Source organism: Cryptomeria japonica, chromosome 1, assembly GCF_030272615.1.
Source record: "Cryptomeria japonica chromosome 1, Sugi_1.0, whole genome shotgun sequence".
NCBI lineage: Eukaryota > Viridiplantae > Streptophyta > Pinopsida > Cupressales > Cupressaceae > Cryptomeria > Cryptomeria japonica.
The window spans coordinates 220452911-220472115 of NC_081405.1; the positions used below are offsets into that span (position 1 = coordinate 220452911).

Sequence of the window (19205 nt, forward strand, 5' to 3'; positions counted from 1 at the left end):
TAGCAGCTCCATTAAAACCTAGCTTTAAGAACACTACTTGAGTAGGCATCCATTTGCTTGTTAGACTTTTTTCTCTTGATTACTCCATTAAGAGGGGATTATTTTTACTTGGTTAAACACACTTAGAAACTGTGTTTAACTAAGAAAGAATGGTCCCCTGTTATTTTTACTTGGTTAAACACACTTAGAAACTATGTTTAACTAAGAAAGAATGACCTCATGTTATTTTTACTTGGTTAAACACACTTAGAAACAGTATTTGACTAAGTAAGAATGATCCCTTTTTAATGGGATAATTGTAAAAAACACTAAAACAATGACTCGGCAGCCTAGCGAAATACCAAAATGATGATAAGCCTAATTTGACAAGTTAATTGTTCACAACGATGAGCATACCAACCTCTAAAATAATGAAAATGTATCTAACCAACCAAAACAAAAGTGCATATTGAAAACCCAACATGTTAAAGAACACACTATGAAAAAATTACAATGATAAGCCAAAATAGTAAAACCTGCAAAGGGAAATGCAAATGACAAAAAAAAAACCAATAATTTCAATTTGACATTGCTTAGCAGAAAATAAAGAACAATATGCCCTCTTCACCTCCATTCCCTAAGGATACATATCACAACTTCACCATCACAACGGCTTACTCTAATCCCATGACAATTTCTAACATGTATGATGAGAAAACATTCAATTATTACCCACTTGGTGTAGATTAGTATTTTAAATATTTACATTTAGAAATGTTATTTCTCTCTGCGATTGTGGAGAAATATTAAGGACATCATTAACATTCCCATGCCTCAAGCTTCCTAGTTCCATGGAACATTTACCTTTACATGTAATGTATGGTAACTAATTTTAAGTAGCCATTTCAAATGCTTAATTTTGAATTTTAGAGGACCAATGCAAACTTCGTAATTATGCATGTAAAATCCCTTTTCAAAGGTGCAGAAAAACTAATCCATCTCCATCTCTTCAGCAGTTTTCTTATATTCAGGTTTTAGTTCATAAGTTCCTTGATTTGCACCCCTTTTGTTGTAATTGCCAAGATCCGTTAGTATCTCCTTTATAAATTGCTGTTGCAATGATCAAAACATATGTAGGAAATATCAATACCCAAAATTTAAAAGTAGAACAAAATGCATAACAAGATATTCAAAAGTACAATAAAAGAGATAAAAATGTGTAAAAAATGACACATTCCTGGGGAAATCATACAGAAATTAAAAATTTTCTGAGCTCTAAATGTCAATGACAGGTATCTCAGTTATCTATTATTTTGATTTAAAATTTTGGAAAGTGAGTAAGCTTGATGACAAGATTAGCCCAAGGTAACATTATCCTACTTACAATTTCACAACAAAAGCATTTAAGGAAATCTTATTTTTTCATTACTGATTCTTTGAAATACAGCAACAAACTTCAATACAACCAAGAGTTTGTAATCACAAATCTCCTGGAAAGTGCATGAGTAGATCGTCACCTGAGGCTGATCTGTTTCTGTTATAAGTTGTTTCATCGTCCAGTTAGATTGCCGCTCAAATAGCTTGAATAGAATGTTCTCCAGCTCATTTCGGTCCATTCTAGTTCTTTTCATTTCTTGGGTTTTAATTGTTGCAGCAGCACCCTTTCTATCCTGAACTCACGTGACAGCAACAAGGGCAAAAGTAAGTCTGCTATACTATGGGCATAAGAGTACCATTGAGCTTGCATTGGCCTTTCTGGCTACACATACAAGTTCCAGCCAGCAGGCATGACACAAGTTGCAACAAAGGCACTAATTTGAGAAATACCAAAAAAAGTTCTTAAAGTTCATACCTTCGAATTAAACGATGAAAAATCCATCATCCCTTGCATTGGATTGTAGCCTCCTCCACGGTCACTGTCTATCATCTTAAGGAGAAAAAGCAGGACAAAGAGATTTCAATAGCCAAATTACATGGCAAAGTATTTATTCTATAAAGAAAAAAACTACACACCTGAATTTGTCTGGTCTTGGTGTTCGATTTGTTTGTTCTCTCACGACACAACCTATGATAGTCTTCAATGTTCTGATTGTGAGGCTTCATGTCAAACTTGTGTTCAACTTTCCCATCAATAGCTACCTTTCCTGTTAATGCATGTATTGATTTGTGGTTTTACTAAATGGAACTTCAATTGGCATCATCACTTACTACTTATACAATGTGAATGAAAATTGCACAACATTTGATCCAGTTCCAGCTGTAAAAACATGATCTCCCATAGGCCTTAGAACAGTTAGCTTGACAATAGAAAGTTACTTTAAAAAGTTTGTATTCATATTAGGTATTTGAATTTTATACATCAATGTTTAGGACTTGAAACCCATGAATTAGAGTACAAAATCACCACAGTTTGAAAACTGGGACCCAAGCATAAACTTACAAACAAAAAAATATACATATACACAAAATAAACTTAAATAATACATGAAACACATAAAAATGAACTTAGAACACATTAGTCTATTTTGAGCATAGTAGCAATACTCAACATTGGGATTGGCTAAGCAAAACAAAAGTACAAAAGTAATCCAATTACTCAAGATTTAATAGGAAGAGTAATGGCTGGAATTGTCAAAGTAGGGGGGAAACAGTAATTTTGTTATCTAAAGCCAAATAGAGAGAAAAACTCTACTTTTCCATCTGGCACAGCTCAAAACTACTTTTATGTTTTTCTTTTTAAAACCAGAGAGGTGATACTCTGGGGATGGCAGCCCCCAACAGAAATATGCGGGCAGTGCCCCTAGTGCAATCCCTATTGCAACATAGGGCAGGGCCAAGGGGCAGAGCTTCCGCCACTATACACTGATTAAGGCCTTCAAGACACTTGCTATTTTTCATCATTTTATTGTTTTTAAATTTTAACTTTTTAATCAATCATCAATAAATACTTTTGACTGCTCAGCAGTCAATTCACATCACTGAGAACCTGATCACTAAACGCAAAATGATTAAAAAAACCGAAAAAATCAGGCATGTTTTACTAGACCCACAGCACATTTTATTCACCAATCGAATCTGCAATAACTTGTAAGCCTTAGTTGTAAACTTGTAAAGTATGGCGAACTTGAGTTTCCTGCACTGACTCAACTCGAGAGTGCCTAATGAATTAGTTGCTGGGTGAAAAACAAGTCCAGAGAGAACCGAGTTTGTAAAACTATGACAAGCACATGCATGTCATTTTATCTTTTCAGCATATAAAAATTACATTTTTGCAAAACACATTATTGAATATGTAATACATATATCCTATGCTCCTTGGGGACACATCCTTTGCACAAAATTGAAAATGTTTTTCAAATTCCAATTCAATGATCAAGGTATATATATAATGTTGTTGTATTTCAATGTAAATGTTTATCACAATATAATTGTTCTGGTGATTAATTATATTCTGCATATTGCAGGTGGAGATAGAGCATTGATAATTTCGATGTTTTCTCCATTTATCATTGTTCGGTATATATAAAAAAAATAGGGACGATCAAGTGACACCTTGATCGGACATGTCTATTAGACATGGCCGATCAAGATGCCACTTGATCATGCCTTTTCATTTGCAATACGTAACCAATCTAATGCCGATATTAATCGGTGTCAATGCGTAACAATGAAGCTCGATAACTAATCGGTGGCATTAACAATGAAGCTCGATAACAATCGGGATATCAAGGTTACTGTTTATTGTTAGATTGCAATGTTTATTTATTAACACAGATTGTGAAATACGATCCTCGCATGATTGTAAATTTAAAATCAGTTTGTATGATTATAATCGGTAAAACCGATAATGCACCATATATATAAGGAGAGCAATTATAATAGTAATATCAAATGATAGAACAAAGGAATAATAAGTGAAGTCTATTATAGTCTATCGATGAGATAAATGATTGAATGAGAGACTTCATTTATCTCTCATTCAATCATTTATCTTACCGAAGCTATCATGCATCAACACTCCCTCTTAGCTCGGGAAGATGAATGACAAACAACATATCTAGCATCACATTTCTCATGCTGATCAATATTCCTTATGAAGTTTTATAATCTCTCTCCAAAGGATCATATCACCTAAACACGTGATACAAGAAGTCATCACCTAAGCACGTGACATGAATTCAGTATCACCTAAACACGTGATACAAGAAGTTCACCACATTAACTTGTGATGACAAGATATCACCTAAGCACGTGATATCAGTATTGCAAAGCAAGCAATACTAAGGATAAATGCATGAGAATAATTGAATCCTCACTTTATCCAAATTGTGGTATGTGCACTGATATTTTCAAATGTCTTTACCACAATATAATCATGGCACATCCATGACATACCAGGAATCACACATGATATCTGGTTTGATCATTATAAGATCGCCACCTTATAATGTCTTCATACAAGTGTTCATCATCTGAGAGATCGTCACCTCTTAGAAATGTACACAGGGGGTGGAGCCCATAAAAGTCATAGCACGACAAAGAAGTTTACACATTAAACATCTTAATAATATATAAGTGCAGATTACAAAGCAAATTACCTTTCAATCATACGAGGACCTTTTCTGAAGTGCCCAACCTTCACTCTGGAAAGTGGTTTGGTAAGAATATCTGTTGTCTGATATACTGTACAAATGTATTCCAACTGGATCACATTCCTGTCTACCATATCTCGCACATAATGGTAAGGAATCTCAATATGCTTGGATCTATCATGAAACACCGGATTCACTGAAAGTTTTATGCAACTCTGGTTGTCACAATGAATAACTGTAGGTTTCATTGGTTCACCGAATAATCCCACAAGCAACTTCCTAAGCCATACTGCCTCTCGAGCAGCCATGGAAGTTGCAATGTATTCGGCCTCAGTGGAACTCTGTGCTACTGATGACTGCTTTCTGCTGATCCAAGATATCATGGCTGAACCTAAACTTGAACAGCATCCTGAGGTGCTTTTCCTGTCAGTTACACTTCCAGCCCAATCTAAATCTGTGAATCCGTGTAAATTCAGATCAACTCTCTCATACTTGAGACCAAACTTTAGAGTACCTTGTAGGTATCTCATGATATGTTTTACTGCTACCAGGTGTATCTCCTTTGGATCACACATAAACTGACTCAAAGCATTAACTGCATAACAGATATTTGGTCTCGTATTTACCAGATACATCAGGGACTCAATCATTTGCCTATATAGAGTAAGATCTGTGGGTTGTGATTCTGTCGCTGCTTCCTTAAGTTTATGAAGGTTTGTTTCCATTGAATAAGTCATAGGTCTACAGTTCAACATTCCAAATCTCTTCAAAATGTCCAAGGTATACTTACCCTGGTTTAGTATAATGCCATCAGAATTCTGCCATACTTCCAATCCTAGGAAGAAATGAAGGAGTCCCAAGTCCTTCATGTCAAATTCTTTAGCAAGGTCTTTCTTGCACTGATCTATGAGGTGATCTTCTCCTGTGATTAGCAAATCATCAACATATAGAATCAATATCAGCATATCACCTTTGTCTTGCTTATAGTAGAGATTTGGATCTGCATCATTCTTTGAGAAGCCTTGCCCAGTGAGATAAGTGTCAATTCTTTCATACCAAACCCTGGAAGCCTGTTTAAGCCCATAAAGAGCTTTCTTGAGTCTACACACATGAGACTCTGCATCATAATTCTCAAACCCTTCAGGTTGCTCTAGATATACTACTTCTGCAATCTTTCCATTAAAGAATGTTGTCTTTACATCCATCTGATGTACTTTCCATCCCTTTGTTGCTGCAATGGCTAAGACTGCTCTTACTTAGGTGTATCTGGCTAGAGGTGCAAAGGTTTCTTCATAATCAATTCCTTCCTTTTGTGAGAACCCTCTAACTACAAATCTGGCCTTGTGTTTCTCAATGCTGCCATCTGAAGCATGTTTGATCTTGAAAAGCCATTTGGAGGAAACCACAGATTTTCCAGCTGGCCTAGGAACAATCTCTCAAACATCATTTTTCATAATGGACTGATATTCCTCAGACATGGCATTCTTCCATACTTGATGTTTAAGTGCATCTGATACATTGGTAGGTTCAACTTTTGAAAGATCATTCATGAGGGCAACATAGCTGGTGAATTTATTAGGCCTTTTGCTTTCTCTGAAAGTTCCTGAAGGAGCAGCATACTTCTGAGCTTCTTCTACAGTTTTGGTGGCCCATAGTGGTCTTTTCTTGAGATTTTCTCTAGGTGGGTTTTGAATCTCACCTTCATTTTCCTCAAGATTCTCCCTCTATAGCTCAGGGGGAAGATCTTCATCTATGTTAGGGGCAGGAACATGGACTTCAAGTTCCATGGAACTTTGGGCTCTTTTGAAAGCCAAGTCTTCTTAAAAAATTACATCCCTACTAAGTTCAACATGCCTTTGACCGGGTATATAGATTCTGTAAGCCTTGGAGGTTTCACTATACCCAACAAGTATTCCCATTTTTCCAGAAGGCTCTAGTTTTGACCTTTTCTCTTTAGGTACATGAATATAAACAGGGCAACCAAATATCCTAAGATGGCTGATATCTGGCTTTGTTTTAGTAAAAACTTCCTCAGGGGTTTTGTCTTCAATATGAGAGTGAAGACATCTATTTTGTATATACACGACAGTGTTGGTGGCTTCTGCCCAAAGATTGGTATTTAGGTTTTGATCAAGGAGCATAGCTTTGGTAGCTTCTACAATTGTCCTATTTTTCCTCTCAGCTACCCCATTTTGTTGAGGATTATAAGGTATAGTAAGCTCCCTCTTAATCCCAAAATTTTTACAAAAATCCTTAAACAGATCTGAGGTGTATTCCCCCCCATTGTCGGTTCTTAAGGTTTTAACTTTATTTCCTGAGGAGTTTTTTGTTAGTGATTTAAATTCTTTGAACCTATTAAGGATCTCTTCTGATTCTTTACATTTCAGAAAATAGATCCAAGTCTTTCTAGTGTAGTCATCCACAAATATTACATAATACAAAAATCCTCCTAAAGAGGGTACAGACATAGGTCCACATACATCAGAGTGGACTAATTCTAAAACATTACTTGTTTTCCTAGTACTATTTTGAAAAGAACCCTTGGTATTTTTACCTAGGGCACATCCCTTGCATGCCCCTAAATGATACTACTTTAACTTGGGTAAACCTGTGACAAGGTTTTCCATAGATGATAAGCTCTGAAATTCAGGTGCCCTAGTCTTCTATGCCAAACTTCATTAGCATTTGCAACTTCATGGATTAGGGCTAGGTTGGGCTCTGTGCATAACTCATACAGGTAGCCTTGTCTTTGACCAATGGTTTTGGCTTTCTTAATGGACGAATTCTTTGGCCAAGCCAATACTTTGTTGTCCATGAAGGTCACCCTATACCCATTATCCTCTAGTGCTGAGATGGAGACTAGATTCCTCTTGATCCCTGGGACATATAGTACTCTTGTAAGCTATAATGATAAGCCTGACTTCAGTCTGATGGTGCAAGTTCCAATTCCTCTAACTGGATGTGCAAAGTCATCTTCGATTGTCACTTCCTTATCAGTCTCCTCTATCATGGAGTCTAACACTTCTCTAAACCCTGTAATATGTCTGGATGAGCCACTGTCAATCAACCATGAGTTAGCTTTGTTTGATGCTTGGTTTGAAAGTGCCGAGTAGAGTACATATTTCTCAAAGTCATCTTCTCCCTTTGATTTTCCAGCTTTGGCAAATGTAGCTTGTTGTTTAGCCCTTTCAAGACATTTAGCAACATAGTGCCCAGATTTGTCACACCTGTAACATTGAATATGAGAGAGATCCTTCTTGGAGGTATTCTTGCCTTGACGACCTTTCCTCTTCTTAAATTGTTTCTTCTTGCTTTTCTTATTGGAGTTCGTATTTAGGACTTGGAGATCTTCATCTATATTCTTTTGTTTGATCCATTTCTTATTTAACCTTGCCTCTTCTTGAAGACAATTTGCTCTTAGCCTCTCAAATTTTGGATATTTAGCCCTTGCACTGATACCTTGGACGAACGTTTCCCATATACTAGACAACCCATCTAGGGCAATGAGTGTTAACTCTTTGCTTTGGATCTCATATCCAAGTGTTGCTAGTTCATCCCTTAGGGCTGATATCCGCATGAAGTAGGCATTGACTGACTCCCCTTTGATCATACTTATATGATTTATTTCTCTTTTTAAGGCCAAGGTTCTACTTGCATTGGATATCTCAAATGCATTTCAAGTGCTTTGAACATATGGTAGGCCGTCTCATGTTTCTTTATGATAGGCATAATATTATTCCTCACCCCATCAACTATGATTTTTATGGCCTTTTCATTGCCTTCGATCCATGTCGTTTTGACACGTTCGTTCTTAGGTTTTTTAGATTCAACTTTTACAAATGAGTCAACTTTATTCTCTCTTAGAATCATCTTAATTATGAACTTCCATGCTGAGAAATTGTCACCTCCTTAGACATGGCCGATCAAGATGCCACTTGATCGTGCCTTTTCATTTGCAATACGTAACCAATCTAATGCTGATATTAATCGGTGCCAATGCGTAACAATGAATCCCGATAACTAATCGGTGGCATTAACAATAAATCCCGATAACTAGTCGGTGGCATTAACAATGAAGCCCGATAACAATTGGGATATCAAGGTTACTGTTTATTGTTAGATTGCAATGTTTATATATTAACACAGATCGTGAAATACGATCCTAGCATGATCGTAAATTTAACATCAGTTTGTATGATTATAATCGGTAAAACCGATAATGCACCATATATATAAGGAGAGCAATTATAATAGTAATATCAGATGATAGAACAAAGGAATAATAAGTGAAGTCTATTATAGTCTATCGATGAGATAGATGATCGAATGAGAGACTTCATTTATCTCTCATTCAATCATTTATCTTACCGAAGCTATCATGTATAAACAACTCCAGAGTACCAATTTGTTAAAGACAAACCCATACGGTACGAGGACACCAACCTGAAGGAGACGAATCTGGGGGATGAAGCAACCCCAAAAAATATTCTAGTTGGTGACGAATGGGACCCTGTGTTGAAAGCAACAACCTTCAAGATTTTCATGGAGTATAAGGATGTGTTCGCATGGGCCTATAAAGACCTGAAGAGAGTTCCTCCGAAACTATGTGTCCACCGGATCCCATTGGTACAAGGAGCCCAACTGGTACGGAAGAGATTGTACCGCATGAATAAAAATTATGCTGCCCGAGTGAACAAGGAGATCGAGTGGATGCTGGAGGTAGGCATACTATTCCGAGTCGAGACAAGTGAGTGGGTCTCACTGACCATGATATCACTAAAGGAGGCCAACCAAATCCGCATTTGTGTGGATTTTCAGTGTCTTAAAGCAGTCACCATCAAGGACCCGTTTCCAATACCCTTTACAGACAGTATCCTTGAGGAGGTAGTCGGATATGAAATGTACTCATTCTTGGACGACTTTTTAGGATACAACCAAATCTCTATAGCAGAGGACAAATTGAAGACCACATTTGTGGTGAAAGACGGTGTATATGCGTACAACTAGATGTTGTTCGGATTGTACAATGCTCCTGCTACATTCCAAAGAATAGTTCTCCATATTTTCGACAAAATGTTTGTAGAGAATTTCAAGGCCTTCTTGGATGATTGGTCCATTTATAGTGGACAGGACACTCACTTGGTGGCATTAAGGGAATGTATGGAACGATGTCGGAGGGCCCGACTAGCCTTGAACTCGAAGAAATGTAGGTTTATGGTGCCTCAAGGAAAATTGCTCGGCCACATTGTCTACAAGGTCGGGTTGAAAATAGATCCGGATAAGGTAAGAGTTATTGTGGAGATGGAGCCCCCCATCGACATGACAGGAGTGAAGTCCTTTCTAGGCCACATAGGGTATTACCGGAAGTTCATCAAGAACTTCGCTCAAATCTCATTTTCCTTGGGCAAGTTGACACGAAAAGGGGAGCTGTACGTGTGGGAAACCGCACAAGGGGAAGCGTTCGAGGAACTCAAGATAAGGCTAGTGGCTGCACCTATTCTTGCCTACCCGAATTGGGATAGAGAATTCCACATCCATGTGGATGCCTCTAACTATGCAATTGGTGCCACATTAGCACAAGAGGGAGGACATGGGCTCGATCGCCCCATTTATTTTGCGACTCGGTTACTGTTGAAGGGAGAGAATAATTACAGTACTACTGAGAAGGAAGCCTTCGAGATGGTCTATGCTATGCAGAAATTTCGCCATCATCTGCTGGCGACCCCGTTTAAAATTTATGTCGATCATCAGGCATTGATGTACTTGGTGAACAAACCTATTATTCAGGTGAGGATCAGTCGGTGGCTTCTCTTACTTTAGGAGTTCACATTCATAATTATTGCGCGTCCCTGCAAGAGCCATGTCATTGCCAATCAACTGTCATGGATTAAATCCAAAGAGCCACCAAAGCGAGTGAATTATGATTTTCCCGATGCCCATTTATTTCAAATACCTACATTACCATCATGGTACGAAAGCATCGGGGAGTACTAGTCAACCTCTCGGTTCCCAGCAGTTATGCTACCAGGAGAAAGAAGGAAATTGGTCCTGAGAAGTAGGACGTTTCAATTGATTAATGGGCTACTTTACAAAATGGGCCCTGATCAAGTATTGAGAAGGTGTGTTATGGAAGAGGATATCCCAGGAGTGCTAAGGGAAACACATGAAGGACCCACAGGTGAGAGCTCACATGGGACCAAACACCACGACATGAAAAGTGTTGCTTGCAGGACTATGGTGGCGTACCCTGTATAATGATGCGCGTGAATGGGTGGTGGGATGTGACACTTGCTAGAGGGTAGGAAAACCATCGAAGAGGGACTTTATGCCCCTAAATCCTTCCCATGCCCAGAAATTGTTCGAGCAATGTGGTCTGATATGCATGAAGGTGTCGGTACATTGTGGTGGCCACAAAATATTTGACAAAGTGGGCAGAGGCACGGACGCAGCCAGATAATTCGGCTTTGAGTATGACGAGATTCATTTATGAACAAATAATTACGAGGTATGGCATTCCTATTCAATTGACAAGTGATTGAAGCAGACACTGTGTAAATCATGTAGTTAAATTGCTCACGACGGAGTTCAAGATTTTTCATTCCTTGTCGAGCCCGTACTATCCCAGGGCTAACAGCCAGGCAAACGCCACTAACAAAATATTGGTGTCGGTAATCTATAATCTTGCAAGGTCGAACAAGAAGATTGGGAAGAAAAGCTACCATCTGTACTATGCGCGTACAAGACCACGTAGAAAGTGACAACAAGCCAGACACCCTTTCAGTTGATGTACGGTCAGGAGGCCATTGTATTGGTGGAATTCATGGTACCTAGCCTGCCAATAACAATCGAGAACCAACTGGGTGACATGGAGAGTCCGTGGGAAAGATTATACGCACTAGGTAAGCTGGATGAACAGATAATGATGGCTCAATGGACCACTGAAGCAGCCCAGCAACGTTGAAAGTTCTGGCATGATAAGCATCTCCCATGTATGGAATTTTGTCCAGGTCAATGGGTGTTGAAGTACAACGGGCGGAATGAAATAAAACCTGAGAAATTTAAAGTGAGATGGCTATGTCCCTACAAAGTCCGAGAAGTAGCAGAGAATGGAGCAATCAAGTTGTCGACGTTGGACAACCAGCCAATCAAGGAGAGAATGAACGGGTCGAAATTAAATATGTATCACTGCAAGCAGCAACGAAATGACCCAATTCGTTTGGAGGTGGGGCGTACCCAAACAATTTGAAAAGGTAATTATTTTGTTCCTTTAGGAAGGAAAAAAAAAGAAGAAAAGAAAGAGAAAAAAAAGGAAAAAAGGAAAAAAAGAAAAAAAAGAAAAAAATATAAAATATAAAAAAGGGAAAAAAAAAGAAAAATGAGAGAAAATAAAAAAGGTTAAAAAGAGTACTTGTATTGGAAAATTTAACGACTTTATAAAGTCCACCCCTATGCTCAGAAATTTCCATACAAAGTCGTACAAAAAGGGAGGACACTCAATTAAAGCAAAATTTTGTACGGTGGAGGAGCAAGTCGTACACACGGAAGAGGGTGGAATCTGTACGCTGCCTATGATACAGATAATTTGTAAACCCACCACCGTACGGACATAGGGGAAGCATTGGGAGAAAAAATAAAATAAATGTCAACAAAGGCCCGATTTGTACGAAAGAGTAAGTGAATTTGAAAATGGCAACAAAGAATCCATCCGAACAAAGCGCCAAGATGAGTCTGTACGAATTAGGAGGTAAGTTCGCATGATTCAAGGAAAGGAAAAAAAACCCTATGGCCATGTGGCGAATTCGTACAAGGAGGTGTCAACTTGAAAATGTAAAGAAGGGAATATAAGCAACTGTACATGTGAAGGCATAGGGTGAGTCCATACACCCATTTGTCTGTACAATCCCACGACCGTACAACATTTAGAAGCCGTACAAATCACGGGGTGCAGGTAACAAGTTGAATCCGCACACGAAGTAGTGGAATTTTTTAAGCATATGTGCATTGCCAATAAATTGTCAATTCCGTACATTCATGTGGCAGGAAGATCCGTACAGCATGTGTTTGCAAGGGGATCCGTACACACAAACCAATCCGTACATCACCAGGAATTCCAAGTGCAAAAAGCCAAGTAGTTTCCGTACAACGTAGGGGTGGAAGGCAAATTCGTGAGTTGAAGCAAGGGAAATCCATACATTGCAGATGTCCGTACAAGCATATATAAGGCGGTACAAGATAAATCGTGCAGAAGGAGAAAACCGTATGGTCAAGTAAGTCAGGTGCGTAGGGAAGGAAATTGTGCATAAAGCGATTCTGTACATAGCAAAGTCAGCAACAAATTAAAATCACAAGGAAGGCCGTCAGGGAATAACAGAATGTAAAATTCCTCAACTAAGAGTTGTTTGCAAATGAATGAAAATTCCAAAACATATCAAAAACTCATCTATTGATTAAACACATTTTCTGTTCATTTAGGAACCTTTATATTTCTGTTATGAACACAATAGTACAATATCTGTATTGAAATTACAAAGAAATACCCATTCGCTAACCAGAACTTATTTCTAACACACTGCAAAAAAAAAGTTGGCAAATATAAAATTATTCTATCATCAACAGTTAAAGTTCTAACTGGTGCACTTGGAGAATCCACAAAATTTCCTGTTTATTGATGAAGAAGATTTGAAGATGCCCAACCAACTTGATTAATATATATCAATTTCCCCAGATAGAACAAAGTCATACTTATTAAATATATTTCGGTGGCAAATCTACTACTGGAACATTCACGGATATATTGATTGATATAGCATAGGAATTCCACAACTAGTAAATGCTGAAGGTTTCAGTTATAAGATGCGATTTCGAACAAAAATGATTCGCATACAAAACCAAATATATAATGTGAAGTTCAATACCATATCCAGTGACAAAACTCTGAAGGGATTTATATGTAAATACCACTACGTTTGGAAATGCCGCCACGGTATGTTTGCTTTCCACACCAAATATTTGTCACATTACTCTGCTACATAGTTGAACCCATGTGGAAAATACGCACACTTTCTTGCTTCTGACGGAAGTGCAATAACAATCATTCAACCTGTCATCCCATCAATATTGTCATTGGACCAAATTCCGCTGTGATATATTTTCGAATCCGCAGCAAACAAAGTCACAGCACCACACTCGAAGGAGATAATAACGTTTTCTGGAAGTGGCTTGAACGTGTCGGTTCCTTCACCGTGTAGACCAATAGGCCAGAAGCTAATGTTTGACGAAAGGTCAGATAGCTAAGCATCCAATTTCTCACGCAGATAAATTATCAAATTCATTCGTAACTTCTATAAAAATTCCCCTATCCTTCATTGCAAATAGCACCTCCATTTAAAGTGAATTTAGAAACGACTCCGTTCCGTGAGGAACTGTTTGGAAACCAATCGGATAACTTATTCCATTTCAAAATAAACAATAGTTTATTGGCTTATTAATTAGTTTATATTAGTGAAGAAATACTAATATAAAACAATTAACCTAAGAATAATTTATTTAATTATTAATTAATTTATATTAATGAAATGGATAATTAATATAATAGTCTAGTTGAACTTAAACTAGAATTTATTAGGGAACATTACACAAAATTTGACAAATTTCATCATAAGTGTTGCCCGACAATTAAAAGAATCAATTAAATGGAGTTTAGGAGACCAAAGTTAGACTAGAGAAAATGGTTATAGCAGTTGGAGCCTTTGAAACAACAACCATCCAAGAAAGGAAAAATCGCAAAATCCAGCAACGCAGCCGCCATGGACAAAGGAAAAAGAACATTGCCGCTAGGAGTGAGGGTTGCAAGAAAGACGAATACAGGCAAAGTTGGGAAAGGGAAGACAATGTCGGCAAAGGTCACAACTACCATCACCTTAGAAGGGTTGATCGACACTGTGTGCAGAACGTGGTGGCTAGAGACTCCAGAGAATCACCCCATCAAGGATTCCCTTCGGCATGCATGGGTGCATTGGGCAATCCAAATTCCTGTGTTTGCCATTCGAGATTTTGAGCCATGTCTCAGGATGATGATTACCGCGTATGATAGAAACGCTAGGGAATCTGTATTTACCGACCAGCAAAGTAGAGTAACGGTGTCATTTACAGGGGAAGCATTTACCAGAGTGCTCGACATTCCTGGTGAGGGCAAGAAAGTTGACAAAAATGCCACGAAGATGTCGACGAAACGAAGGCAGAAACTTCTATAGCTAGTGTGCTGTGATGATTTGACAACAAAGGAATGGGAAAGAGTGAATGCACCGAAGGGACGAGGGTTAAAAAAGTCTTACACTGTGCCAGGAGAATGGCAATGTCTGCATGATGTGATGAAGAGTAGACTCACGGGAGCCAATCGAGCCTCAGACATCGTTGTACCCATGTTGGCATTGATGAACAGGTTAAGGAACGAGATAGTATATGATTGGGCATCGGTCCTTTCTGATAGGATTTACGACTTCCTCACCCTACGGCATAAGGTCTTCTACATGCCTTTTCATGCCATCAGACTCTTTCTAGATGCTGTGCGAACACAAGTACCCTTTGACAGATGTGTGGAAGCCACAGAACCAGGTGGACCCTTCGTGGCCAGCTATCTTATATTGGACTCACCTAGATACCTTTACAAGTGGGGATGTCTAGCCTAGCAGGAAGCGAAGACGACAGCAGGTGGTGGCTTCAGAGAGTGAGCCAGAGTTGGTAGAAGAGGAGAGCAGCGCAAGGGAAGAGTTGGCAAATACCTCTTCCAACAGCAATGGAGGCAATGATGCCTTCTATTTGGCTAGTCGAAGAGAAGTGGGAAGGAGTCCTAGAGAGGAGACGTTGCATAGTGTTGGTGGCGGTACACACACAGAAGGTGTCATGGGTACACCCTCGAGTGGTATACGTATGGTTGGATTAGCACCGTCAAGTGGGGTCAGACCTTCGGGATGGGTGATGACCGGACGACTTATTTTCACTCCAGCTTTGTTGAGGGTGGACGGTGAATTGATTCCACTCCCTACTTTGGGGATGAGCATTGAAGTCGTACCAGTGCCCGGATTCGGGCAATTGCGACCTCCACCCACGCAGACATCCTTTAGTGTCCCCCCACCAACACACAGAGTGCCTGCGAGTCTGGAGCCCGCTACAGAGAAAGGGGCCGAGTTGGAGAGTACGTTCCACGCATGGGATGCATGGTTGGACTGCTACCAGGCGACCCCCATGGCACTAGTTGGATCTCGACCTCCTTCAACACAGCCATTGGTGTCGCCAGAGATCGTGCATTTAGAGGAGGGGAGTTCTCACCAGCAGGAGTCAGCTATGGATGTCTTCCAGGGTAGGGTGCTGGGAGAGGACTATAGGGTTGTTGAGCCCACCCAACAGATAGCATCCTCTATGCAGGGTGAGTCAGGTGCGGTGGAGCAGTTTTTGGCAGAGATGGAGGCCAGTGCACGACAAATGGCGGCTTCAATTCAGGAACTAGCTCTTGGACAAACTGCGGTGGAGGATCTGCTTGCATTTACCACAGGGAGATGTGCAGAGGAGTTTGCCAGGTGTTTCAATTCCAGGAGATGGCCTGCAGTTGAGACGCTTGCCATGATGGAGGAGTGGAGGTGCAAGGCATCAACTAGCGTGAGTGGGACATACTTGTTGTTGCGGCAGGTGGAGCAGGCATTCCAAGACAACTACTATGAGCTTCGACATGCACAACATTTGGCATTTGGGGCGGAGGCAGAGCGAGTGGCAACCATTACAGCTCGGGAGGAGCTAGCCACTCCGCTACAGACCATTGAGGAGGAGCTCCTTTAACAGAGGGCTCGAGTGACCGCATTGGAGGAGGAGTTGGTCCACGCAAAGCCGGAATTGGCACAGGGGGCAAAACAAAGTCTGCAAGTTGTTTGAGCGAATTTGGCCAAGTCTAGAGCCCGTTTTGCCTATTTTAGGGTTTTGCCCTTCAAACTTAGGTTTGAGGTCTTTTCCTTAGGGCTTTGGAAAGTCTAAATGTTGCAATGAAGTTAGGACCCTTCAAGGAAGCTACTCGTGAAATTTGAGTGAATTATGAGAACTTACTATTTTCAGTAAGTTTCACTACCTATTGGCCTAATTTTGCCAAAAATCAAACTTACTATTTTTAGCAGTTTCCATTTTTAGTAAGTGTGACCCTGTCTCGGTTTGCCCTAATCTGATGTTTTGAAGTACTTACTATTTTTTTAGTAAGTCTATTTTTGGCAGGTCCATCTCAGGCAGTGGTTTGGACACTGAAGGCAGAGCATTCTTGAAAATCCGAGTCCAAATCCGGAAAGTTGAAAAAGCAGACAAGTGATCAGAAAACAACTAAGTATAGCTAATTATAGAGTTCTTTCTTGAAGCAAAAAAAGCATGAAAAATCTTCTAAGACACGAAAAATCCACTTCATTCCTGTTGGTGTCTGTTTTACTTTTATCATCTACCAAACATTAGAATAAAATATTGAAAGACACTCTATCCTCTCTTGAAAAATCACCGCTTATGCTAATATCATATGGTGATTCCAAGGTTTGTTTTGTCAGGCCTTGACATGCGTATAAGCTCAATGGGTGTTGTGATATGCTGATAATACACAAAGGGACTTACGCTTGGCATGTTCAATTCACAATGGAGGTTTAGACAATAAAGCTCTATCATCTGGGACTTGGATCATGGATCATGGACATCAAGAAAACTGAAAAGGAGATAAGGGTTCAGAAATTTTAACCTATTCCTAAGCATTCAAGAGACAACATTGACTGGGTGACTTCTATAACAACACTTTGCTTCTCCACGCTTAGGACAACTACACAAAGTGAGTGCGATCTTCAAGGGATGTGCTTATGATTTTCATACTTATGAATAATACCAACAGTTGAACAATATTACTCAAAGTAGAAGTTAAACCTCCACAAAATAAGCTCAGACTAACTTCACACAATGAACAAAAATCATCTGTTCATCAAAAGTATGAGCGGAAATTCACCATAAATCAGTACTTATCAAATCTTGCATTCTTCTAACATACATGAAATGAAATCTAAACTCAGATGAGGGATAAGAACCATGCAAATTCCAAAATAAAAGAGGTAATCAACATCAATTCGAACAATGTATTACTTATTACTTTGGCAGTCATACGCAACAATTACTTATCTCAACAAGTTTTGCAACATGCTCTGATAATTTACAAATGAGGGGTTGAGCTCAATTTATAGGCTCCCCAATTACAATTCAATGGCTAGGATTGATTTTCAATCAACGGTCTAGATTACAAAATAAAACCCTAATTAGGGTTTGTTACAACTAACTACCCTTCGACCAATGAGAAAATTACATCTGAGGACAGTTGTCCATCTTGCTCAATATAAACCAATAAGAAAATAGAAGGTTGCTGCATTGTGAAGTGTGCCTTCTAGAAGCTTCTAGATAAGTCAGGTTCCTTGAACTTGGACATGTTGACTTGGAACAATCTAACTGTTGAATGTCCTCCTTGTATTCTCCAATTTGTGAAAAATTGCTCAAGTCTGGAAATTTGTTTGGAATAGTCCTCTTTCTGATTTTGATTGGGAGTTTGTCTTCGACTCTTCAAGAGATGAAATCCTTCAAGAAGTTTGGAATTTCTTTCTATATTTTGCCAAGTCTGAAGACTTTCTTTCTTGATTCTTGGAAACCCCTGTGCCTATGCCACATTTGAGGAAATTGGAACGATCTCTGAAGAATCTCACATACTTGCCAAATTTTGGCTAGTCAATTTTATTTTGTGGATCCTTCAACACCTAGCCAAGATTTTGACGATTTCTATGTTGGGACACACTTTGCCCGTGGATTTGCTTTCAATTCTAGACCTGGATTGCACTGAGTAGAACAAACTCTGCTCTTGGACAAGGATTTTATTCATCTTCTCCTTACTTTCCCTCTTTATTCTTCTTCTTTCTTCTTGTTTCTCTTCCAACACTTAGTCAAAATTTAATTCTTTTGGTTGTGGAAAATTCCATACATAGCCATTTTTTATGTGTCAAACTTTTATTTTTCAACTAGTTTGTTTGTTGGACCCTTGATTTCATGGGCTACTCTGTCAAATCTGTTTTTTCCTAGCCATTTTTGTGTCTTCAGCACGACAAGTCGATTGTCTTCATGTCTTATCCTTGAGCCATAGGCAAATTTTCATGTCTTGCTTAGGCATCTTCACATATTCCATTTATGCCTAGTCAACTTGGAATGTTTATGTCTATCCTTCTTGCCAAACTTTGTGTAATTCACCTTACCAACTTGTATTTTCTTCTAACCTTGTCCAAAGATATCTTTGCTTTTCTCTTTCAACCTTGTCTTCATAGTGGACTTGGAGTCTTTTATGCCAAGTCGGACTTGGCCAAAGTTTTGCCAACTTCAACTTGCCTAAGTTGGACTTTGCCATCTTTTAATTCTTTCTTGCCAAAACCGTTTTATTTTCTTCTTGGGTGGACTTGGAGGAAGCCTTGCCATATCTCTTTCTCCTAACCATGTCTTGTTCTTTGGCGGACTTAGAAGATGTTTGGTCATGTGCTCATGCTTTATTTGTTTTTCCAATGTTTGCTTCCTTTGTGCCGAACTTTAAAGTGCTTT

General features: G+C 39.1%; 1 protein-coding gene across 1 annotated transcript; it reads right to left on the reverse strand.

Annotated features, from left to right (window-relative positions):
* Positions 1–534: 534 nt before the first annotated feature.
* On the reverse strand, positions 535–2146 carry LOC131042888 (transcription initiation factor IIF subunit beta). Its single transcript, XM_057976218.2, has 4 exons — positions 1993–2146; positions 1832–1906; positions 1497–1649; positions 535–1089 (listed from the first exon to the last, which is right to left on the reverse strand). The coding sequence occupies exons 1-4, from the start codon at positions 2080–2082 to the stop codon at positions 970–972; spliced, it is 438 nt and encodes a 145-aa protein (XP_057832201.2). The 5' UTR covers positions 2083–2146; the 3' UTR covers positions 535–969.
* Positions 2147–19205: the final 17059 nt, after the last annotated feature.

Excerpts from the sequence above, each read along its gene's own strand:
- LOC131042888 (XM_057976218.2), bottom strand. The coding sequence starts at position 2,082 with ATGAAGCCTCACAATCAGAACATTGAAGACTATCATAGGTTGTGTCGT. Across the intron at positions 1,907-1,992 it reads CCAAGACCAGACAAATTCAG|ATGATAGACAGTGACCGTGG; the intron begins GTGTGTAGTTTT and ends TTTCTCCTTAAG. Across the intron at positions 1,650-1,831 it reads TTTCATCGTTTAATTCGAAG|GATAGAAAGGGTGCTGCTGC; the intron begins GTATGAACTTTA and ends ACGTGAGTTCAG.